This window comes from Rhinolophus ferrumequinum, chromosome 3 (genome assembly GCF_004115265.2).
Source record: "Rhinolophus ferrumequinum isolate MPI-CBG mRhiFer1 chromosome 3, mRhiFer1_v1.p, whole genome shotgun sequence".
Taxonomy (NCBI): Eukaryota; Metazoa; Chordata; class Mammalia; order Chiroptera; family Rhinolophidae; genus Rhinolophus; species Rhinolophus ferrumequinum.
In genome coordinates this window covers 25,801,511-25,827,087 of record NC_046286.1, presented here as the reverse complement: position 1 = coordinate 25,827,087, position 25,577 = coordinate 25,801,511, and the positions used below count along the sequence as shown (strand labels likewise).

Below are 25,577 nucleotides of genomic sequence, written 5' to 3'. Positions count from 1 at the left end.
ATATTTCCTGGCATATCTTATATTTCTTTATCAAGTGCTGCTTCTTCTTTTTTTAAACAGAGAGTACCAAGGACAAAGTTCAATTCCATGAGAACAGCTGTTAACATAGTTACAAACCATCATGGCTGTACTGTCAGGCAGCTTACAAATTATTTACAAAGAAATTATGTAGTATTTTATAACCATTCATTTATTCAACAAACATTCACTGAATGTCACTGTTGTGGACCTATGTATTTAAAACAAATAGGACATAGCCTGGACATTGGTTTATTCACAATTCATGTAGTTTTTTACAGTGTGTAATCCTGGACGTCTGCATCAGAAACTCCTGCGAATGAAACTGCAGATTTCTGGGTCCCAGCTGAGGCCAGCTGATTCAGAATCTAAAGAATGGGGCTCGGGAATCCGCATTTTTAGCACAGTATTCTTGTGATGCTTATGCACACTACATATTGAGAACCATTGTGCTAGAGGAAGGGACAGGTTTTTTGTTTGTTTGTTTGTTTGTTTGTTTGTTTGTTTGTTTAAGAGTTCTGATACAATGAGCGTTGTTTTACATGAAGATGTGAGATCTCTCTATATGATCTTGTATAAGATTTTTCTTACAGAAGGCAAGTGGGAAGGAGTGATACCTGCGAAGTTGGGTAAAGCTTTCATAAGAAGCTTACCATTGAGCTAGTTCCCAGAAAGATGATGAATACCCTCCTAGGTGAAGAAGTAGAGGAAGTTCCGTCTAGATGGAAGGATAACCGTGCTGAGGGGCACAGGAGACACTCCCCCACGTCAGAGTAGAGGCTGTAGTAATGGGGAGTGATAGGGAGGAGACTGGATGGGTCATTAGGACATAGATAGAAAGGGGACTTGTGTGCTATACAAGGAATTACCACTCACAGTCTGAGGATCAGAGAAAAGGAAGACATTAAAACGCATAACTACAAGCAGGCCACAGTGGCGGTGCATGACCGAGCCTCACTTGACTTAGGTTAAAAATTGACAGCTTTTGAATGATTGTGGCCTTGTTTCTTCACATAAAGAAAAGACTTGTCAAAATGGAATCATTGTTATCAATTCGTATATTCTTTCCCCAGACTCTAATTGATTTATTTAAATTTTCAAAGTCTGAAGCATGATAAATAATCCTTTAATAAGTAACAAGTTATTTGAACATTACACAGCACAGGTGAGATTCTATTTGTGATTTGAATGGAGAAGAATATAAATCACCATTAATGCATAACCACAGTGCAATTTGTACCAGTGAATTCAGTCTCAAAGTCAACTACAGTGTTGAAATAATTAGAAGTAATGTTTATATTTACAGCACTGAAATCTTACTGATAACTCATGAATTATGATTCAGCCAAATAAATATGTACATGCAGTTAGAATTATGTCCATTTCAAACTAGGGTTCAATAGCTTCTGTGTATTTGTACCAAAGGCACGTAACAGTTCATTTAATAATGTCGTGTTAGCCTAATTAATCAGCCAGTTGAAAGTCTTATTTATAGAAAATAATTACTATGTTCTAATGATAATTCCGCACAATAAAGCAGAATATTAATGTTTTTGTTATGAGATTGCTCACCACTCATTTATATAATGAAGGGTCAAAGTAAGCAAAAAATACAAACTGAATTAGAAAAAATTATTAAGGAGTATCTATAAAAAGAGACTATTTCAAGAAAGGTATGTGCAGTGTTGAATCCAAAAAAACAAAAGCATATCTAAATGTATTCCTATCTCATTTGGGGCATAAGGTTGCACTCTCAAAACATCCATTTTCTATAATGGAGAGCATTGCAAAGCTGATCATAATTCTACCCAAGATGCCTTATATAGATCATCTATCTTGATCCTTAATCTGTGAGCAGAACAAATATGTCACTTCCCTCATGAATAATCAGCCTATATTTCATCCTGTAAACATTAAATACCATCAGCTGAGACTTAAGAGGTCAGGTATGGTTATGTCATGTTTCAGAATATTTCAAGGAGATGAAATCTCCATCAGCACTGCAACCTTTGTGAATCTGAAAAAGAGGGGTTTTATGTCTATGCCTTCATTGTTTGGACAGCCACCCATTATTAATATTTATTGAGTGCCTGCTATGTACTAGGTACTTATCATGGGGCTGTCATGGGTTATCTCGTCGACATGAGGTAGATATCATTACTGCCATATTAAAGATGAAGAAACTGGAGTTCAGAGAAATTAAATGATTTGTTCAAAATGACACACTCCATAAAAATAGCAGCTCTGAATTTAAGTTCAAATACATATCTGTGTTCTCTGTACCATCTTTAGAAGAAATACTGATTTTAATATATATATATCTGTTTTTTCCTATGTTTTCCCTTATGACAGGATGTATCATAATTGTGTTTATGTCTGTTTTAATACTTCAATGTATTTCATTTCTAAACCCTTGAAATTAATTGGTAGCAGCCCAATAAATATTATGTCTTCATTTTTATCCACTTTTAGTATTAATCATGACAGTGGATTCAGAAGCCATCGCTCATTTGTACAGTTATCAAAATTCAAGCACATTAGATTGCTTTCAAATAAATTAAGGCTTCCTTTAAATTACAGTGTTACTTCACATTTAACTAAAGTAATTAGCTTTTAGTATTTGGATGAAAAATGTATACTTTAACCTTTACAATATCACAACCAATATTTTAAGGCAGTCGTGCTATTTGCTGTTCATGTGAAGATTCTGTTATTTTTATATTGGAAATTTCTTTATGGAAGTTATACAGTTTGTGATCAGTGAAGTCTTGGGAATGGATCTGACAGTAAAGGTGCAGAATGTAGAGAAAGAGAGAACTGAGGTCAAAATCCAGCGTTAGGAAAGACCACACTGAGCGGTAGGCATTGCAAACAATCTGTGCCAGGCTCACTGTTCCCCCCCACGTCATCTCCTGCAACTCACCTTTGCCCTGACACGCTGGTTTCTTGTCATTCTTTGAAAACTCTAAGCACACACCTACATCAAGGTCTTTATGTTATCTCTTCTTTTTGCCTGGAATGCTTTTCCCCAAATTTCAAGGTTTGCTCCTCTATCTCCTTCAGGACTTTGCTCAATATCACTTTATCAGTAAAGACTTTTTGACCATTTTAACTATAATTTTATATCTATCCCAACACCTGCTCTTTCCCTTTCAACTTTAGTCTTTTCTCTTAAACACTTATAATTATTTAACTGAGGCTATATTTTATTTGTTTATTTTGCTTGTTTATTGTTTTACTTCTGAACTCCATGAGGGAAAGCATCTTTGTATATTTTGTTGATTGCCATATTCTCTACCACTTAGAATAGTGTCTGGCACATAATAAGTTGTCAATAGATTTTGTTGGATAAATGGAGAGCAAGTAATTTGAAAATATTCACAATACTAATCTATTCACACTTCCTTGCAACATTAATATTTATCATTTTAACATATCTAAATAATAGATTACTCATAAAAAGATTGAATCAGTAATCAAAAGCCTCTCAACAATCGAAAGTCCATGACCAGATTGCTTCACTGATGAATTCTACCAAAGATTCAAAGAAAAATTATTACTAGTCCTCTTCCAAAAAGTAGAGGAAGAGGAAACTCAACTCTTCCAAACTCATTTTATGAGGCTAGCATTACCCTGATACCAAAACCAGACATATAGTCTTGATGAATATAGCACAAAAATCCTCAACAAAATATCAGCAAATCAATTTCAACAATACATTAAAAGGATGGCCCACCATGGCAAAGTGGGATTTACTCCATGGATACAAGGATGGTTCAACATCCTCAAATCAGTCAATGTGATGCAGCACGTTAACAAAATGAAGGATAAAAATCATATGATCACCCCAATCATAGGTGCAGAAAAAAAATTTGACAAAATCCAAAATCCTTGTATGATAAAAACTCTCAACAATGTGGATATAGAAGGAACTTACCTCAACTTGATAAAGGCTGTATATGACAAACCTACAGCTAACAACATACTGAAAGACCAGGAATGTGACAAGGATGCCCACTCTTGCCACTTTTATTCAAGGTAGTATTGGAAGTCCTAGGCAGAGCAGTTAGGCAAGAAAAATAAATGAAAGGCATCCAAATTAGAAAGAAAGATGTAAAACTGTCACTATTTGCAGATGACATGATATTATATAGAGAAAACTCTACAGACTCCATCAAAAAAAACTGTTAAAAGTAAAAACCAAAATCAGTTACATTCCAGGACACAATATCAATGCACACAAATCTGTTGCATTTCTATGCATTAATAATAAACTATCAGAAAGAGAAATAAAGAAAGCAATCCAATTTACAATTGCACCAAAAAGAATAAACTACCTAGGAGTAATTTAACCAAGGAGGTAAAAGATTTGTATATTGAAAACTATAAGATGTTAATGAAAGAAATTGAAGAAGACACAAAAAAATGGAAAGATATTCCATTCTCTGGGATTGGAAGAATCAATATTATTAAAATGTCCATACTACCCAAAGCAATATACAGATTCAGTGCAATCCCTCTCAAAATGACAATGGCATTTTTCAAAGAAATAGAACAAATAATCCTGTTTCTATGGAACCACAAAACCAAACAAAACAAACAAAAAGCTTGAATAGCCAAAGCAATCTTGAGAAAGAAGAAGAACAAAGCTGAAGGCATCATACTACCTGATTTCAAACTATTACAAAACTATAATAATCAAAATGGTACAGTATTGGCAAACAAACAAACAAACAAAAAAACACAGAAACATAAGTCAATAATAGAATAGAGAACCCAGAAATAAACTTATTAATATGTGGTCAATTAAGTTATGACAAAGGAGCCAACAATATGCATTGGGGAAAGGACAATCTCTTCAATAAATATTACTGGTAAAACTGTATATCCACATGCAAAAGAATGAAACCAAACGACTATCTTGCACCATAACAAAAATTAACTCAAAATGCATTAAAGACTTGAATATAAGACCTGAAACCATGGAATTCCTAGAAGAAACCATAGAATTCCTAGAAGAAAACATAGGTGGTAAACTCCTTGGCATAGGTATTGGCAATGAGTTTTTGAAACTGACACCAAAAGCAAAACCAAAAAAAGCAAAAACAAACAAGTGGAAATATACCATACTAAAAAGCTTCTGCAGAGCAAAAGAACCCATCAACAAAGTAAAAATGCAACCTACTGAATCAGATAAAATATTTTCAAATCACATATCTGATAGGCTGAATATTTATGAAGAATTCATACAACTCAATTGCAAAACAACATAAATAATTCAATTGGAAAATGGACAGAAGATCTAAGTAGACATCATTCCAAAGAAGGCATACAGATGGCCAAAAGATACATGAAAAGATGTGCTACATCATTAATCATCTAGGAAACACAAATCAAAACCACAATAAGTATCACTTCATACCTGTTAGAATGGTTATTATAAAAAACACAAGAAATAACAAGTGTTGGCAGAGGTATGGAGAAAACGGACTACTTGTGCACTATTGGTGGGAATGTAGATTGGTGCAACCACTATGGAAAACAGTATGGAGGTTCCTCAAAAAGTTAAAAATAAAATTACCATAATAACCTGTAATTCCATTTCTAGGTATTTATCTGAAAAAAACAAAACAAAAATGTTAATTCAAGAAATGTATGCACCACCTCCCATATTCATTGCAGCATTATTTACAATACAATTATCCAAGATATGGAAACTACCTAAGTATCCATTGATGAATGAATGGATAAAGAAAATGTGCCATATATATATACATATATACATATATACATATATGTATATGTATATATGTATATATGTATATATGTATATGTATATATGTATATGTATATGTATATATATGTATATATATATGTACAAGTATATATGTATATATATGTATATATGTATACATATGTATATATGTGTATACATATATATATACACACATATATATATATGTGTGTGTATATATATATATGGAAATCTTGCCATTCACAACAACATAAATGCACCGTGAGGTTATTATGCTTAATAAAATACATCAGACAGAGAAAGACAAATAGTGTGTGATCTCTCTTATATGTGAAATGTAAAAAAATAGAAAGTTTATAGACACAGAGAACGGACTGGTGGTTGCCAGAGGTGAGGGGGTAGGAGAAATAAAATTAAAACAAAATTTTAAATAAATATGTAATATATCTTTTCCTCTTTGTATCCGTAGAATGGTACTCAAATAACAATTACAAAATCCTGCCGAACAGAGATTAAATGACACCTAAGCAGCAGCATTGAATAAGTTTTTTAATTAGTGCATCTGACAACCTCAGTTCTCTTTTCTGGAAATTACACTTGATTTACTGGAAGGTTCTTCCTTATTCTAATGGATAAAATGGTCTCATTCATGGCCACATGTGAGTGAAGTAAAGTAGAGCATGGCCTCACTGAGGACAGTTTTACAGCATGTTTCCATCAGATGCGTGTTTGGGGGACTGAAGATTTTTTTTTTAAAAATAGTCCCTGAAGTAAGCAGTAGTTTAGAGTAAATCTGTTCCAATGTGATCGGCTAGGCACGTTCCTCCCAGTTGCAGTCCATGACTTCCTAAGGCATTGTCCTTATTTACATGGTAGATGCCAAATCATCACTTTGAGTGCATTCTACCAACAGAGGAGGTGATGGTGCACGAGTCCAAGATGAGGAGCTTCTTCTTAAATTGGAAATGACCTCAAGGCTGCCTCTCTCCTGTGTATGTTCCATGTTTCCTGACTTAGTCACAGGGCACATCTAGCTGCAAGGGTGGCGGATGAGTGTATTTTTCATCCATGTAAAATATCTTCCTATGGAAGAAGTGAGAAGTAATAGTTGGATAAGCGAAAGTATAGACTCAGGAAGAGTCCATTACGATTATTATCCATTTTTTTCCTTTATTTTGCATTATCTATTATCTTACAAATGTCTTGTATGTTTTTATCCTTTACCCTGTTTAGAGTTCTGAAAGTTAAATTCCATCTTGGTGTGTATGTATCATTTACTATAGACAATAACTGTAGTTTCTTTGTCATGGTTTTTCTCACTACTGTTTTTTTTTCCCTCTCTTATCTTCATCAATTCAAATTAAAAGGAAATCCAATGAAAAACATAGTAATGCCATTAGACAGTGTTTGGTCTTCAGAGAACACATCCTGGGAAACATAATCAGGCTGACTCACAGGATAATGATTGACCGTGAGGACGGCAGGGAGAAGCTGCTGTCAATGCCCTCATTTTTCTCTTCATCCCTATAAACGGGAATGCTGCTTGTTAAATCATATTCTCAGGACTGCCACTTCTTGATCATCCAGGATATCAATGTAACCACTTTCAGGAATGTGTTACACATACATCAGGGTTCTCAATTGGGTTGCAACATTTCTACTAAGATATGTCTGTGAAAGAAGAGGTGAACATCCAGCCACCAGCATGGCCTGAGACTTCTACAATCTCGAGCTGTTAGAAGGATGGAGAGAAGAACATATCACTATACATGTTTCTTACGTAGTTTATCCTGGGCAATGATGGCTGGGCCAGTTAATCTCCCCCCGCCCCCCGACTTTACACAGGAATTGAATTCGTGCATTACCAAGTGCCTCCTAGAAAAATAAAGATGGGCAAACTTCTCTCTGTCTCTCTCTTTTATCTCTAATATGTAGACTTTTATTTTTTATATTCTGCTTCTCTTTCCTTACTATCAATGAAATCTCAAGTATTTAATTTAATTAGACTTATAAAATTGCCTTGAGGAATAATGACATCGACATAATTTTGGGCTTTTCTGTCTTTCCTTCCACCTTAACCCTTTGGCTTTGATAGCCCACCCTCACCTCTTATACAATTTGCTATTTGGTGTAAAGCCATTTCCTTGCCACACGTCTATATACTTAAAAGGTATTACTAATCATGAGATAATTTGTAAGTATAAATTCATGTATATGTAAATTTATAAATTAAGATTTAGGCAGAGGACTTTTAAGTGAAGGAGCTTATTTGAGGGGAAAATACAGTGTATCACAAATATTTATAGATCCCTAACTAAGATTTAAAAACTGCATTCATTATCCAAATACTAAGCTCAATTAAAATAATTTCCATTCTTTGTATAGTATTTTTAAAAATTATAACTTGGTTACATTAGGCTACTCATGTAAAATGGTGTCTAGTCTCCCTATGAATAATTCAGTCCTTTATGCCATAAATATTTATTGAGCAGCTATCATGTGCAAAACATTGTTCTAACCAATCATCCTGAAACCATGACAGCAAGTGAACAAAGGAGAGATCACGTCCTATATCAGGGAGCTTTTACATTGTGGGAAACAGCCAATAAGTAAATAAAGAAATGTGTGTTTGTTTGGTTATATAATATGTACAGTGGTGATTGACAAACACTAAGATGAACAAAGCAAGGTAGGGATGAGTGAATGCTAGTTTATATAGAGTAGTGAGAGAAACCTCTCACAAATGACATTGGAGTGAGTTCTAAAAGAATGAGAGAAGAGACCACTAAATATTTAGGAAAAGCACATTCTAGGTACTGGGAATAGCAGATAAAAAGGTGCTGAGACAGTCGTCCGTTTGTCATATTCAGGGAACAGCAAAGTGCCCTGAGCAGACTGCGCAAAGGAGAAAGTGGTAGAGGTCTAAGAAATACTAGGGACCATTGTGTGTAGGCAAAAATAAGATTTTTAAATTTTTTTTCCAAAAGGATATGGGAAGCTATTGATGGGTTTTGAGTAGAGAACTAATATGGTCTAATTTACATCTATAAGAATTACTTTGACTGCTAAGTGGAAAATAGCAACCGAGGAAGCAGGACCCATAGACCAGTTCGAAGCATATTGTGTTTGGTTAAGTGAGAGATGGTGAAACTTTAACCACTGTCACAGCTGTGGAGATGTTTACAAATGTTCAAACTCTGGATATGTTTTGTAAGTAGAAGTGACAGAATTTGCTGTTTGATTAAAGATTAGATGTGAGAGAAAGGATAGGTCTCCAGTTTTCAGCATGAGTAACACTATTTAAGGTGTTGTCTTTTATAAAGATGGGAAGCAGCAAGCCTGAGTTGGAAAGAAAATCAAATTTTACATTTGGATATGTTACATTTTACATCCAAATGGAAATGTAGAGAAGGCAACTGGATCTATGAGACCAGAGTAGAGGGGAGGCGCCAAGGCTGAGCCTATCACTTGGAAGTCATCAGAACAGAGATGGTATTAAAGCCATAGGATGAGATGAGATTGCCTAGAAAGTATCAATAGAAAAGATAAAAATTCTAATCATTGAGCCCCTGTGGCCTTCAGGATTAAGTGGCTGGAAAAGGAAATAGGTACCAGTAGAGAAGCATGAGGAAATGGAATGATCTGAGGAGATCCAAGAGAGAGGCCATCTCACCGTGTTTCCCCGAAAATAAGACCTAACTGCACAATCAGCTCTAATGTGTCTTTTGGAGCAAAAATTAATGTAACTTCTGGTCTTATTTTAGTACAAGACGGGGCCTTTACAATAATATAATATAATATAATAAATATAATATAATATAATATAATATAATATAATATAATATAATATAATACTGTGTCTTATATTAAATTTGTTCCAAAAGACGCATTTAAAGCTTATTGTCCGGCTCGGTCTTATTTTCGGGGCAACATGGCAGAAGCAATTGAAATGTTTGAAAGAACAGGAAATGACCAACTGTGTTAAATGGTGCTAGAGTAAAATGAGGACCAAGTCTTGACCATTGAAATTGAAAATGTCAAGATACTAACAAGAGCTGTTTCAGTAGAGAAAACAGCCTAACTGGAATGTCTTCAAAAGTATATGGGAGGAGACACAGTGAAAAAGAGTGAGAAGAGTTGCCTCTTTTCAAGAAATTTTGCAGTAAAGAAGCAGAGAAAAGGACAATCGCTAGAAAGAGATCTCGGGGGTAGGGAGCGGTTTTTGAGGATGGGAGACATAGAAGATGCTTGGATGCTAATAGGAATGGTGGTGCCTTAAAGGCAGAAACTGTTGCTGTGGGACAAAGTGATGACAATTGCCGTGGGGGAAGATTTTAAGTAACTCGAATAAGAAATGGAGGAAGAACACCTCTTTCTCGGTTACTAAAATGTGGAAGCACCTAACAAACTGTTAAGTAAAAAGAAATAACTTATATATTTGAAAAGTGCATGAATGTACTGTGGAAGGCTAAAAAGGAGTATAAACATAATTTCAGTGTTTGAAAGTGAAGATAAAATTAATACATATTTCTTAAAGTAACAACATTAAAAGCCATAGAAAATTGACCAGATGTCATCTTATATAGCACTTCTTTTCTTGGAAATAGACGTTTTATAACTCTCCTCTTGACAAATTTTGAAGTCATTATACTTGTATTTTAAGGGAAATTTGGTTAATAAATTGGAGGATAGAGATAAAGAAGTACTGAGGTGGCATGACAAAAATCATAGCACTCCTTGTGGATAACCTGTATTTTCTTACTATATCTTTAGGATTGTGTTTTATGCCTAGAGGTTCTTGAGATACTACCTTAGCACACACTTTGCTTTCAAATTCCATATGAGGTTCTGGGTTGTTCCCTGTTGATTACAGTAACATTGACTGCTGTCTAAATCTGTTGCAGTGTGCCTGAGTATTATGACTACGGTCATGGAGTAAGTGAAGATGCCTATGACAACTACGGTAAGACCTTTTCTTTACTAAAACTATGAAATCAGAACATCCATCTGTCACTGACAACTCAGAAATTACTTCCAGCTTTCTCCCCCTAGTTTTTACAGAAGTCTAGACTAAATTGATTTATGTAATTCCAGGGTGAGATTTGACGTACAGAGCCAGTGCCAGAAAATTGGACAGATCAATTTTGATCAAAATTTCAAAAGCAATTAATCACAATCATAAATCATTTTCAACGGCAACAGTGAGCATTCTGAATAGTGTCTTCTGTGTTTCACTGTGTCCGTTGTCTGACTCATTGATTTCACAATAATCATATGTCTTTCCTGCTGTCACAAAGATCGTCAGAGTATTATACAGTTAAAATATTTAAAAATGTTTAAGGGCCGATACTGTAGCTTTCAAGTTATTTTCTACATTGTGCATAGTTCTTAAAATTGCTAAATAACACTTGGCTCATAAGAATTAATAGTCAATAAGTATATTAGCCTATAAAATTAATTAATTTCAAAAATGCATTACTTAATTAAAAATATGACTTAAAATTAATTGTAATTCAATTCAGTAAGATTTTATTGAGTGCCTATGATACATCAATGTAGTACATCACTTGTGAAGAGTGGTTTCTGGTTCCTTAAACTACATCTGCACCATCAACAGTAGACCACCTTGAAAAATACTCATTTAAATGTTCCCAATTCCGGAGTTTTAGAAAAGTAATGCCAAGGCCATTCTGTTCCTCTTTATGGGGAGCAGTGAAGGAGATGATGCATGTTCACTCTGGGGTTCCACATGAGAAGGGAGCAGTGCTTCATTGGGAAGGAGAAGGAGAAGGAATGGTCCAGACATCTAGAGGAAAGGAAGAAATTGCTCCCTCCTTGGAACCAGAGTCACTAGATGGACTCATTCTCTCAGTGGACTACCACTAGGCTGAGTTCATTAGTAGGAGTAGAAAAATGAACCAACACCACAACAATTGTCATTCATAAGTTGAACACATTATTTATTTTTTCCATGTATTTATTTATAATAAATTGTAATATTAAGTACTTTTATCTTCATTTGATCATAGGGAAACTGAACGAGAGGTTAAGTCAATATGAGAGTATTGCTGTGCAGCTCAACTTCTGTTTTTATATTCTCAGCATTGCTTAGAATGCTATTACTTGGGGCTACCACACACGGGATACCTATTATGGCTCTGTGCTAAGCATTTTGTGATGAGGATTAGAGATTATGAAGATAACGCTCATTACACATTATATGTATATTTATATAATCTAATTCCCATTAGAATCCAGCAAGGTTCACGCTCATATTGTCATCTGCATTTTACAAATGAGGAACTAAGTCTTAGATCATTAAGTAGCCTGCCTCGGTCAACAATTAGCAAATGACAGAGCAAGAGTGTGAATTCAAGTTTGTCTCATTTTGTAGATGGGAGTGGGGTCAGAGTTCAGTGGACCCTGGGACAAAGAACAGGATCTGGTACTTTAAATTTGAGGGGGTTTTTAAGGAAAGATATTCAGCTTGGTGAGATTTCTCTAAATCCTGCCAGGTGCCGACCTACTAATTTAGGGGGACGAAGATTTCTGTAGTATTCTCTTTCCCACACTCCATCTTCTCCAGCATCAATCAAATTGACCTAATCTTTTGCTGGTGTGAGCGATAGGGATATTCTCCAAAACAAGTTAAACATATTTTCAGAAATTACTTCACAGAATTAACAGATGATGGACAAGTTTGCATGGGTCTGACTCAGTTAATAAAGCGCAGCTTTAATTTTGTTCTCTCTAGAGTTTTCCCTCATTGAAAGGAGGGGGTCAAAGGTGTCCACTGGTGTTTAATAAAAACACTAGCATCCAAAACCCAAAGCCACATCACTGGGCCAGCCAGTCTGAGCTGAGAGACTGCCTAGGACCCCAGAACACACCTAACTCGGCAGCATTCTCTGATTTCCACACAGCAATAGGTATACGTCCATTGTTCCAGGCACATCCTTAAACAAATGGGAGACAAGCCACATGCCTTGTAGGATTAGTTACTGAGGATGACAGAGGAATAAGACACAATATGGGCCTTTCTTTCATTTATTCGACTTTAGTTTAGTGCGCATAAGTACTACCAGGCGCTAGGAATATGGTGGTGTACAAGACAGACGTTATCCCTCCCTGGTTCCTGCTGTCTGCTGGTGAGAAACATGGCTACATATAAAAAGTCTGCCATGTTATAAACCATGTGATGCAGTATTTCTGTAGAAGATCAGAAAACATTACTCATTTAACAAATATTTATTTAATGGCTAATATATATATTTAATTCATTGTTCTAAATCCTGAAGATACTGCAGGGAACAGTCTCTTGAAGCTTACATTCTAATGAAAAGACATATTATTTATAAATCACTTTTTTAAAAAGGAAATTTCACTTTCACAGTCACTGTTTTCTACACTTGGCACATCAATTGAGGAAAATCACATCTATAAGCTTTACTTTACAGCATTACATGCACTGAAATCAATGGCAGGGATGAAGTTGATGATATATGACTGGGTAGTTGGTAAGGAGAGATGATATTTCTATTTCTAAGTCTTTACATTCTAAAAATGTTAATGCCCTCTAAGGCAGTGAGGAAAAGCATGTGAATAGAAACGATTGCCTTTCAGACCCTCTAATGGAGATGCAGAAGCCACGTCTACCTTGCAGTAGAGGTGAGCTCATCTCTGTAACCCATGGATCTTACAGTGTTCTTTTCGGTTGTTTGGTTGTCCTGCTACAGCAAAATCTGGAGACAAACAATTTATTTTACTTTAGAAGCTACACCTAGGTTTCATTCTGGGTCAAATTACAGTTTACCAACAAGCAATTCTCTGCACACAGAAAGCAGGTGATAAATTATTTTTAATAAAGTAATGAGGAAAACTCAGAAAGGGATTTAACTATTTGGACAGAGTAAGGAAGATATTAGTTAGGCAGCAATTTTTACTTCATAACTTTTATTTACCTATCTTATTAACTAAAATATCAGCCACACTGGCTATATTCTTAATGTTGAAAGACTAGACACATATATGCCTAGAAAAAACTTTTTTAGGGACCATGATCTTTTTTCCTTTGGCCGCTAAAATCTGTTGCCATTTCCTGACATTATTGAACAAGCATTAGTTCAAGAATGCACCCCACAATCAAGGTGTTTTTACTCTTTGTTTGAAAATGTTGATATGTCAACTCTTTATGCATTCTAATTTGGGAAGTGCTTCTTGATTTTCATGACAGAAGGATGATTATTTAGAACAGAATTAATTTCAAGAGAAGATATTCCAGGGACTGAGGCAAAGAAATTTCACCAATCCATTACAATCCTTTTCCATGGTGAAGATTTCACTGAAAACAATATGTGTGAGGAAGTGGAGTTGAGGAGGGAAGCTGCTTACAAACCAGGATTCCAGCAGCTGAAGCTCATCCCACTGCCCAGTCATCCTCTGGCTCACTGTGGCCCATCTGTGGTAAACTTTGCACAACAGAATAGGGGTCAGGGAATTCTGAACAAGAAGAATGCCAGTGTTTTAAAGGGTGCAGATGTGAATTGATTTTATTTTTTAAGAATTGTATTTTGCCACGGTGTTTAGAAGTCTAAGCAGATGCATAGGTCTGATTAACCTAAAAAAATAAGTTATTTCTTTTCTTACTCTAAAAATAATACACATAGAAATAATACACTATAGAAAACTTAGGTCAAAGAAAGAAGGAAATGTAAATCACTTTACGCTGCTATATTTGTTCATTTTTTTACTCTTAGTTATAAGTTTTACCAATTTTTTAATCCATCATGATACACAGTTTATTTAAAAAGAGAACAAAACTGAGACTGCTTTATAAAAATTCCTTTACGATTTTTCTATCATAAAATGAAAAAGAAAGGTTTTCTTTCAATTCTGTATCATTAGGATTGTACCATGACAAAATGCAGAGTTTAATGTATTTCCACGTATGCTATCAGAATTAACTGCTAATATGTTCAGTTGAAAAGGGCTACTTCCTTCTTTTGTATACGAAGGAAATAAAGAGAATACTTGCATGTCAACCATATGTTCATAATTTAAATTTGGATAATTCTCATACTCATATTTTACATAGACAATAGAAAAAGGACTAAGTCAAATGACAAAAAATAATAAAAGCTGAGCATCATAACCTTAAAGCCAAATTAAATTAACATGCATTATATGTACTCAGCTTTTGTATTATTATGTAGAGGGAGCTTTAAGTGCAAGCTTCTTGCTGTTATCTACAATATCTAAATGGCCATAACATTTAAATAGCGTGTTTCCCTGAAAATAAGACTTAGCTGGACAATCAGCTCTAATGCGTCTTTTGGGGCAAAAATTTATATAAGACCCGGTCTTATTTTACAGGTCATAATATAATATAATATAATATAATATAATATAATATAATATAATATAATATAATATAGTATAATAATACCGGGTCTTATATTAATTTTTGCTCCAAAAGACACATTAGAGCTGATTGCCCAGCTAAGTCTTATTTTCGGGGAAACACAATATGCATGTGAAGCAGTGATTTGAGGACCCACTCATGTCAAATTAATTTTTTTTAGTTAATTATCCATACCTCACATATAACTAGCATCCATTTATATCTTTAAATCATTATATCTTTAGTGAACAGTGCACAATCTTTTAAATCAGTAACATTTATTCCAAAATATAAATCTTGCATCTCTACTTATTTGCTCACTTCCATTCTGAATTAGTAATTCCTCTCTGTTACATTTTGGTTGTGTAATGGGTGAAGATACTAAATCTCAATGGAATGTTTACATGTTTATTAAATAAGTAGCCCCAATTCTCAGTTTCCTGGCAACACCCCAGACTCAGACTGTATGTGAAGGAGCTCAGGGTCAGTTGTGGCAGACTCCCTCCTCCACTGCTCAGGCTGGTAGGAAGAATTGTGGGGCAAACCGAGCTATAGACAGGGGAGAAGGAATGCTCTGTGGGACAACTGGGTCTTGCACCCAGAAACACTCACAGATGGCTTCTGTCATCCAGAATTCCTTCCAAAATGGTTTTAAATAAAACATCAGAAGTAAAATCCAATCATTCAGTGTGACACTTCTCTCTGAATCTTCATACATTGTGTTGTGTATATTACCTGATTGAAATTGTGTTTGTCTCTTTTGAGCCCATAATTCATATTGAAATAAGAAATATGTTGACTTCCAAGAAAATCATGTACCCTTCTGGGCTTCATAGCAATTAAATTATTTAAGGTATTTACAGGTAATTTAATATTTAATATTAAACTTTTTTCTTGCAGCAATGAAAATATACAATTTTAAATATTAATTTTTTAAAATAAATATTGGACTAAAATACAATTATTATTTATTATGTTTGATATTGATATTCAGTAAATATTTCATTGATGTTATTATTTAATTAATATTTAAATATTATATTTCTGATAACTTGAATTTATTCTTGGAACATGGATATTTGACTTACAGGAATTCCAAATCAGTTTCTGCTTCTTTCAAATATTTCCTAATTTATCAGTCATTGTAATTGTTTCTGATAAGTCTGAATAGCTCGTGAGTCAATAGGGTGCATTTTAAATACAGTACATAGACGAGCTTGACTAAGCAATGCTTCACATAAAAAATACCTTCTAAATTCTCTCTGAGACTGACATCTAAGAATGGACAGCAATACTCTCTTCTCAGAGAAAAGAGCTGTTTATAAAAATGTATTTAATGTATCAACTGAAGAGCTAATTATGCATCCATTCTTTAGTGGCATTTTAGATGACAGCTGTGTGGAACCAAGGAGGATAATATTAATACACTATCATGCAATGTATAAAAGCAAAAAGAATTTTTGTGCTGTATTCTAGGGCATTTGAGTGCCTCACTTCAAGTCGATTGCAGAACACAAATGTATTCCTTTTCTGTTGAGGAGCTGGAATGATTATTATCCCAGTGTGAAAATAAGCACTGCATTGATTAATCTGTAAAACAGCAAGAGAAAATAAAGCTAACTGGCCATCATGCCAGCCAAGTGATTCAAGAACAAAAATTGTCAATTCTTAATAGTAAATAAAAATACAAATTTGAAAAAAAATTAATTTTAGAAATGAAGATGAGTTTTCTTAAAATGGGCAAGAATTTATCAGTCATTTTAAAAACTAATGTATACAGCAATTTATTTTTTTTTTAATAAATAGTAAGGTTGTTACATGATAAGCTATTGAGAACAATACTGTGATTTATTCAATTTAACTTTTTTTAACTTTGTTTTTACGGTGTTTCCCAAAAAATAAGACCTAGCTGGACAATCAGCTCTAATGTGTCTTTCGGAGCAAAAATTAATATAAGACTGGTATTATATAGTATAATATAGTGAAAGACTAATGATACTCTGCTTTTAAATCATTTTAAAATTCATTTAAAACTTTCTATTGACTTAAAAATTTTCTACTCCTTACGCTTTCAGAGGTTACAGTGAGATGGATATCTAATCCAACTAGTCTTGATAATAAATGCAGATTATGTTGCTTACGCAAGAAACAATCAAAAACAGCATGCACACTACTTCATGGCTTGCAATGCTAATTTTAAGTTAGCTGTACTGACAGTTTCAGTTTTGTTTTGAATTATGCATTACTAAATTCAACAGTTTTTGGCAAAACTGGAACCTGTTTTTCATTATTTTAGGTCAGAGATTCTTTCCCTAATTCAAGATTCATTTTAGAATCACCTGGTGAGTTTTGAAAAAATACCAAGGTCCAGTTACCACCCCAGATCAGCTATATCATAATCATTTTTTCCATTTGTTACCTTAGAAAGTTTTTTAAAAAATTTTAAGTTTATTCAAATAATATTTGTTAGTAAAATTGTATAGGTATCAAGTGTACATTTGTATAATACACCATCTATATACTGCATTGTGTGTTCACCACACAGAGTCAGTTCTCCTTTCATCACTATATATTTGACCCCGCCTTACCCTCTGGTAACCACTAAACTGTTGTCTGTGTCTGATACTTTTGTTTGTTTGTCTTATTTGTTTATTCATTTCAGTTTTATATCCCACATATGAAGGAAGTCAAATGTTTCTCAACTTCTTCTGTCTGACTTATTTTACTTAGCATGATAATCTCAACATCCATCCATGTCATCACAAGTGATAACAATGTTGGAGAGGTTGTGGAGAAAAAGGAACCCTCATTTGCTACTGATAGGAATGCAAATTGGTACAGCCGCTATGGAAAACAGTATGGAAGGTCCTCAAAACATTAAGAATAGAATTACTGTATGACCCAGCAATTCCTCTTCTGGGTATCTACCCAAAAATTCTGAAAACATTTATCCATAAAGGTATATATATATATATATATGTATATATGTATATGTATGTCCCTATGTTCATTGCAGCATTATTCTCAGTGGCCAAGATGTGGAAACAATTGAAGTGTCCTTCAATAGATGATTAGATAAAGAAGAGGTGGTACATATGTACAATGGAATATTACTCGGCCATAAGAAAAGATGAAATATCATAATCTTTGAGGATGAGAACTGGGCATCAATTTGAAAAATTCCTGGGTGGTCTTGCTGCAACCCAAGATTGAGAAGAAGTTTTAGACAGATGCATGCCTGGGAGCATGATGACAGTAGCCTGTGGTCTTAACATGAGAGGTCAAAACTGCTCCAGGTATTGGCATTCTCGGCAGTAGCACACAAGTTATATGTAGGCTACTTTTAGAACATTAGGTAATTTGTAAGTAAACATTTGTGGTATAAAACTGGCATTTTAAATTCACTTTTACAAAAAACTTTAGGTAATGGAAATAGAATTTAGTCCCTTTTTGAAAATTGTGTGTTGAACAATTAAACCTGACTTTGTTGAAAATTTACCAGAGTCCACAAAAAATTATATTAATAGTCCACATGCAGCTAACAACTCTTGTTGAGACAATAAAAGGAGCCATAGGAAAGTACTGTTTAACACTTTCTTTTCTGCTTAGATAATGTATAAAAAGTATATATTCAATATGGTATAGATTTATATTTAGAATGTAGAAAAAAGGGAACTTTTTTAAAAACAAAGTACAGAATATAAACTATGAAGCTAGGAAAACATTTTCTTACCCACATAGAAATATACCAGCCAAGAAACGATATATCCACGATATATATATATATATATATATATATATATATATATATATATATATATATAGAGAGAGAGAGAGAGAGAGAGAGAGAGAGAGAGAGAGAGAGAGAGAGATGGGGGGGGTCTTTACATAATTTCCAGAGTTTGGGGAGATTTCTGTGTTTATTGAAAGAGGTCATGGAATAGCGTGCTACACTTGGATAATTTTTTACCTTTGCATGCTTGTATTTTTATCCATACTATAATATACGTTATAGTGTACATTGGTTTATAATATACATTATAGCATAGATAAAAATAAAGTCATGCAAAGGTACAAAAGGTAACTAGGGGAGCTGGGTATTCTGGGAGAAGATGACAAAGACTTGCAGTGAAATAGGTTTCCTGGAGATGGGAAGAAATAGATGGGTTAAATATATATTAAGGAAGAAAAAGACGAAGCTTAGTTATTGCTTAGATCCATTGGGCAAAGAAAAGAGGAGATCATGAAGATGTGAAGAGGTTTGGGTGGGTAACTAGGTAGATAGGTAGTAGGTATTTGCATCATTTGCTCAAATAGGAAATTTGGAAAGATTTATTAGGTAGGATGGAGAAAAAGTTGAGTTTAGTTTTTGAAAAAGTTGACTTTGAGACACCTGAGGAGATATCCCACCAGCAGTTAGATATGCATGTCAGAAGCTCAGAATGGTTTGTGACAACTGAAATGTGTCATCAGTATTAGAGTAAGAGACTTGCTGCAGGGGTCTTTCAACAAGGAAGAGGAAGAACCAGAAGTCAAATGCAGCTCTGACTGAAAAACTCTTGGGACTCCCATTCAAAGTGAAGAGATCCTTCTGAAGGAAGCCTGTGGCTTCTTCTATAGGTACAAAATTAAGATGTAAAATATTTAAATATAATTAATTTATTCAATAAATAATTACCAAGTGTCTGCTATATGCATTGTAAAATTCTAACAAATTCCCTTTGTTATTCTCTAAGTGGATTATCCCCAGTGTTACTTTTTCCTAGCAGAAAATACCTTTTAAAAAATTTGAAACAGGGATAAAAGCTGTAAATGCTTCCCATAAACTGACTGTATTTCCTGACAACATAACTGATGGTGAACTAAAAGTTAACTCTTCTTGGAACATAATTCACTACGTTTGTCTGTGAAAACAGATGCTGATCATGTATAGTTCTCCTTCAGTATTTTCCCCTTTTACTATCTGCTTTTTAAAACAACAAACTCAGCAATTAGAAACAGTGGCAGTACACATTGTGTGGATGAAGAGTGGAGCCATTCAGTTCCAAAATTCCATAAATATTTTAAAATGCTCAGGGCAGAGCAGATAACTCTGCCTTTCACTTTGCATGAGTGAACACCTAGATTTGCACCTTTACAATTCAGTTCAAGCAGCCACATTCCTCTTACGAAAAATCAAGTTACAATCTCAGTCATTTAGTTAGTTGTTTGTCCTTGGAATCACCAAGTATTATATAATCTCAAAGGAGTAAAATAAAATGAAGTCCTATTTTCTAGGAAAGAAAAGGAAAAAGAAGGGACAGTCGGAGTTTCTTTCAGATGAAAGTGATGGTGAAAAGATGATGAGACAGTTATAAATAAAAATTCTGGGTCTTCCCAACATCTAAACTTTCTGAGCTAGTTTCCTTTTCTTAAAAAGGAAGGCAACATTAGCACCTATCTTGCAGGAAAATTGTATTTGCTGATAATATACATAAAATGTCTAGCCCTGTGTTTCTCCCTCAGAAGTGTGATGGTAGTACCTTCCTTTTTTAATAGCATAGATATTTTAAAATTAAATAAGGAAAATGGACATTATTATTATAGTGAATTACAACAACAACAATAAAATATCTAACTTATTTTCTTTGGGAATAAATATCCATAAAACAACATGTAAGTGTATATTTGAAAATTGCTATAAATAGAATGATATTCCTCTGAAAGATCAGAAACTTAGCTGAGACTAACAAACTGAGCGGCTTAGAGCCAGTGTAAATTTGAATCAACCTTGTAATGCTCTAATATGATTGGAAAACCAGGCACTAGCATCCTGTAGCAGTAGAGATTAATTTAGATTTCCTACTTTAGTTGTGGGTTTTGCTAACTGATTTATAGTGTATGAAAAAAAATAGCATGTGCTGTCCTATATCACTGTAGAGTGTTTAAAATAAATTATTTTGAGGGGTCTTTTTATTAATTATTTTTTTCAGTTACAATTGACATTCAATATTATTTTATATTAGTTTCAGGAGTATAGCTTAGTGGTTAGACATTCACTATATAATTTATGCAGTTATTCACCCCGATTAGTCTAGTACCCACCTGGCACTATACATAGTTGTTGCAACATTTTTTATTATATTCTCTAGGCAGTAATTTACATCCCCATAACTATTTTGTAACTACCGATTCCTATTTCTTAATCCCTTCACCTTTTTCACTCTGCTCCCCAACCCCCCTCGCATCTGGGAACCATCAGTTTGTTCGCTGTATCTATGAGTCTGTTTCTGTTTTGTTTCTTCATTTATTTTATACTTTAGATTCCACAAATAAGTGAGATCATATGGTATTTGTCTTTCTCAGTCTGACTTATGTCACATAGCATAATGCCCTCTAGGTCCATCCATGTTGTCGCAGATGGCAAGATTTCATTCTTTTTTATGGCTGAGTAATATTCCATTGTATATGGGTACCACCCTTTCTTTAGCTAGTCATCTATTGATGGGCACTTAGGTTGCTTCCATATCTTGGCTATTGTAAATAATGCTGCAATGAACATAAGGGTGTGTATATCTTCTAAAATTAGTGGTTTGGATTTCTTTGAATAAATACCCAGAAGTGGAATTGCTGTGTCATGAGGTAGTTCAATTTTTAATGCTTTCAGGAACCTTCAAACCATTTTCCATTGTGGCTGCACCAATTTGCAATCCCTCCAAGAGAATGGTTTTAGCTTGTGCCCATTGCGTATGATGCTAGCTCTGGGTGTTTTGTGTATGGCCTTTATTAGGCTGAGATATGTTCCGTCTATTCCCACTTTGCTGACAGTTTTTATCATAAATGATAGGTTTTATCATAAATGGATGCTGGATTTTGTCAAAAGTTTTTTCTGCATCTATTGCTATGATCATATGATTTTTATCTTTCATTTGCTTAGGTGGTGTATTACATTAATTGATTGGTATATAATGAACCAACCTTGCAAGAATATATCTGCTTGATCATAGTGTATGATCTTTTTAATATTTTGCTGAATTTGGTTTGCTAATATTTTGCAGACGATATTTGCATCTATGTTCATCAGGGATATCAGCCTATAGTTTTCTTTTTCTGTAATGTCTGTGTCTGGTTTTGGAATCAGGGTAATGGTGGCCTCGTAAAATGTGCTTAGGAGTTTTTCCTCCTTTTAAATTTGTTGGGATAGTTTTAGAAGGATAGGTGTTAATTCTTCTTGAATGTTGGGTAAAATTCACCTGTGAAACCGTCTGGTCCAGGTCTTTTGTTTCTTGGGAGTTTTTGATTACTGATCAGATTTTGCTAGTAGTAACCAGTCGGTTCAGATTTTCTGTTTCTTCTTGATTCAGTCTTGGAACATCGTATGTTTCTAGGAATCTATCCATTTCTTCCAGATTTTCCAATTTGTTGGCATGTAATTGTTCATAATATTTTCTCATAATCCTTTGTATTTCAGTGGTGTCCGTTGTCACTTCTCTTTCACTTCTGATTTTATTTATTTCAGTCCTTTCTCTCTTTTTCTTGATGAGTCTAGTTAAAAGTTGATCGATTTTGTTTATCTTTTCTATGAACCAGCTCTTGGTTTTATTGGTCTTTGTATTTTTTTAGACTCTATTTTGTTTATTTCTGCTCTAATCTTTATTATTTTTTCCTATACTCACTTTGGGCTTGGTTTACTTTTCTTTTTCTATTAATAATTCCTTTAAGTATAAGGTTAGATTATTTGAGATTTTTCTTGTTTCTTCAGGTAGGCCTGTATTGTTATGAATTTCCCTCTTACGGCTGCTTTCTCTATGTCCCATAGATTTTGGGTCATTCTGTTTTGATTTTCATTTGACTCAAGGTGTCTTTTGATTTCTTCCTTGATCTCGTTGTTGACTCATTCACTATTTAGTAGCGTGTTATTAGGCCTCCATGTGTTTGTGTGTTTTTCATTTTTCGGTCCTTGTAATTGATTTGTTGCTTCACCCCTGTGGCCAGGGAAGACACTTGATATGATTTCAGTCTTCTTAAATTTATTGACACTTGTTTTGTGGCCTAACGTGTGGTCTATCTTGGAAAAAGTTCCCCGTGCATTTGAAAAGAATGTATATTATGGTACTTTGGGGTGAAATGCTCTAAAAATATCAATTAAATCTATCTAGTCTGGTGTGTCATTTAAGGCCATTGTTTCCTTGTTGAGTTTCTTTCTGGAAGATCTGTCTATTGGTGTCAGTGGGGCGTTAAAGTCCCCCACTGTGATTGTATTACAGTCAATCTCTCACTCTATGGTGGTCTATATTTCCCTTATATATTTAAGTGCTGCAATGTTGGGTGCGTAAATGTTTACAAGGCTTATATCCTCTTGTTGGATTGATCCCTTTATCATTATGTAATGTCCCTCTTCGTCTGTTATTATAGCCTTTGTTTTAAAGTCTATTTTGTCTTATATAAGTATTGCTACTCCAGATTTTTCTTTGCTTGTTTGTTTCCATTCTCATGAAATATCTTTTCCCATCCATTTACTTTCAGTCTGTGTCTTTCAATCTGAAGTGGATCTCCTGTGGACAGCATATGTATGGGTCTTGTTTTATTATCCATTCAGCTATCCTATATCTTTTTATTGGTGTGTTTAATCATTTACATTTAAAGTGATTATTGATAGATACATAGTTATTGCCATTTTCTTATTCATCTTTATGTTTTCTCCCCCCCCCTTCTTCTTAAAGAAGTCCCTTTAACATTTCCTATAATGCAGGTTTGCTGGTGATTAATTCCTTTAGCTTTTCCTTGTCTAGGAAGCTCTTTATCTCTCCTTCAATTTTAAATGATTTCCTTGCTGGGTAGAGTAGTCATGGTTGTAGGTCCTTGCTTTTCATCACATTGAATATTTTGTGCCAATCCCTTTTTGCCTGCAAAGTTTCTGTTGAGAAAGCAGCTGACAATCGTATGGGAGTTCACTTGTAAGTAACTAGCCTTTCTCTTGCTACTTTTAAGATTCTCTCTTTGTCTTTAACCTTTGCCACTTTAATTATACGTGTCTTGTTGTGGGCCTGTTTGGGTTCATCTTGTTTGGGACTTTCTGCGCTTCCTGGGCTTCTATGTCTATTTCCTTCACCAGATTAGGAAAGTTTTCAATCATTATTACTTCAAATATATTCTCAACACCTTGCAAAATAAATTATTTTTGAGATTCCTTTTCTGATCTCAGAAACATAAACAACTAGCTATGTTGGTCTAGCAAAGTGTGAACATAAGAGCTGTGCCCTCAATAATCTCTATGATTTCCTGTATCCTTTCTGAACTGAGTGAAGTTAACTTACTCTGAAGATGCCATTTTAAACCTACTTCTAGGAAAATAAACATTAAAAGTTTACTTTCCAAGTACTTAAATAATGCTGACTCTTCCTCAATTGGTGCCTTATTCCTATACTTCATTCACCCCCCACAAATCTAAACATTTATAGTATTTTTGGAACAATCATACAACATGGTTTTGCAACTTTAAAAATCATCCAGATTTTTCTTTCCCACTCTGAATGCTCCCAAAGTACCTGGCCCCATGGCAGGAATGAGAAAACACTGAGAAATGAACACCACTTAATAGGCCTGATTCTGCTGAGAGCAGAGTATTTGAGATGCAGAAGATTTTTAAATCACTAGAGTAACATTTAATGCAGAAGAAGAGTTACCAGGGTAATTTACACCCCTTTATCAAAGTAAAATGTTCCTCAATGATTCTTATGAGCATGTAATGGAGATGTACTCTATGGCATTCTGTGAAACTTGACTCAACTGGGTAAAACAATCAGTGTGAGTTAAAAAAAAAAAGAGAGGTGGAGTAATTTTTAAAAGAAACACTGATATATTTCAAATATATGCAACACTTTAACCTAATTGCTAACAATGTGTTTCTGAATAAGAGTCTGTTTCACTTATTTTGCATAATTGATTTTAAAATTCCTTTTTAGTTAGTAATGTCGTTTATATGTAGCTTACAGGTATTTATGGTATTCTTACTAAGCATCTGCTAACTTAGACGGTATCTTTTCTCATGGATCTTAGAATCCAGTTTACGAAACAAGGCCAGGTGATACAAAATAATTGATAAAAGAAAATCTTTAAAGAAAGCGAGTCATCTTACATAGGTTAAACAACATCTCAATTCTTAATTATGCTACATATTTGCTCAGAATATTACTTCTTTGAGAAAAAAAACAACAGCGAATAAATGTTGGAGTTCAATCCAAGTTCATTTGAATGATAGAAGTTAGTAGCTCCCTTATTTAGGCTTTCTCCAATATTTTCTTCAAATATCAATTATATAATCAATGAAATTTTATGTTAGCTGTGTTCTGTGATCTCCTTAAGGCCCCTTAAACTATCCTCAGATGCAGGGGTAAGTACACTGACTGGCATATATGAGATCTT

General features: G+C 34.2%; 1 protein-coding gene across 2 annotated transcripts in view; it reads left to right on the top strand.

Moving 5' to 3' along the window:
- KHDRBS2 (KH RNA binding domain containing, signal transduction associated 2) overlaps positions 1-25,577 on the top strand; it is a 518,678-nt gene that overhangs the window by 473,453 nt on the left and 19,648 nt on the right. For both annotated transcript variants that reach the window (XR_004421664.1, XM_033093385.1), the window contains exon 8: positions 10,678-10,736. Coding sequence is in view for 1 of the 2 variants with exons in the window: in XM_033093385.1 (XP_032949276.1) it covers positions 10,678-10,736 (59 nt within the window). In the remaining variant the exon portion in view is untranslated. The remainder of the gene's footprint in view (positions 1-10,677; positions 10,737-25,577) is intronic.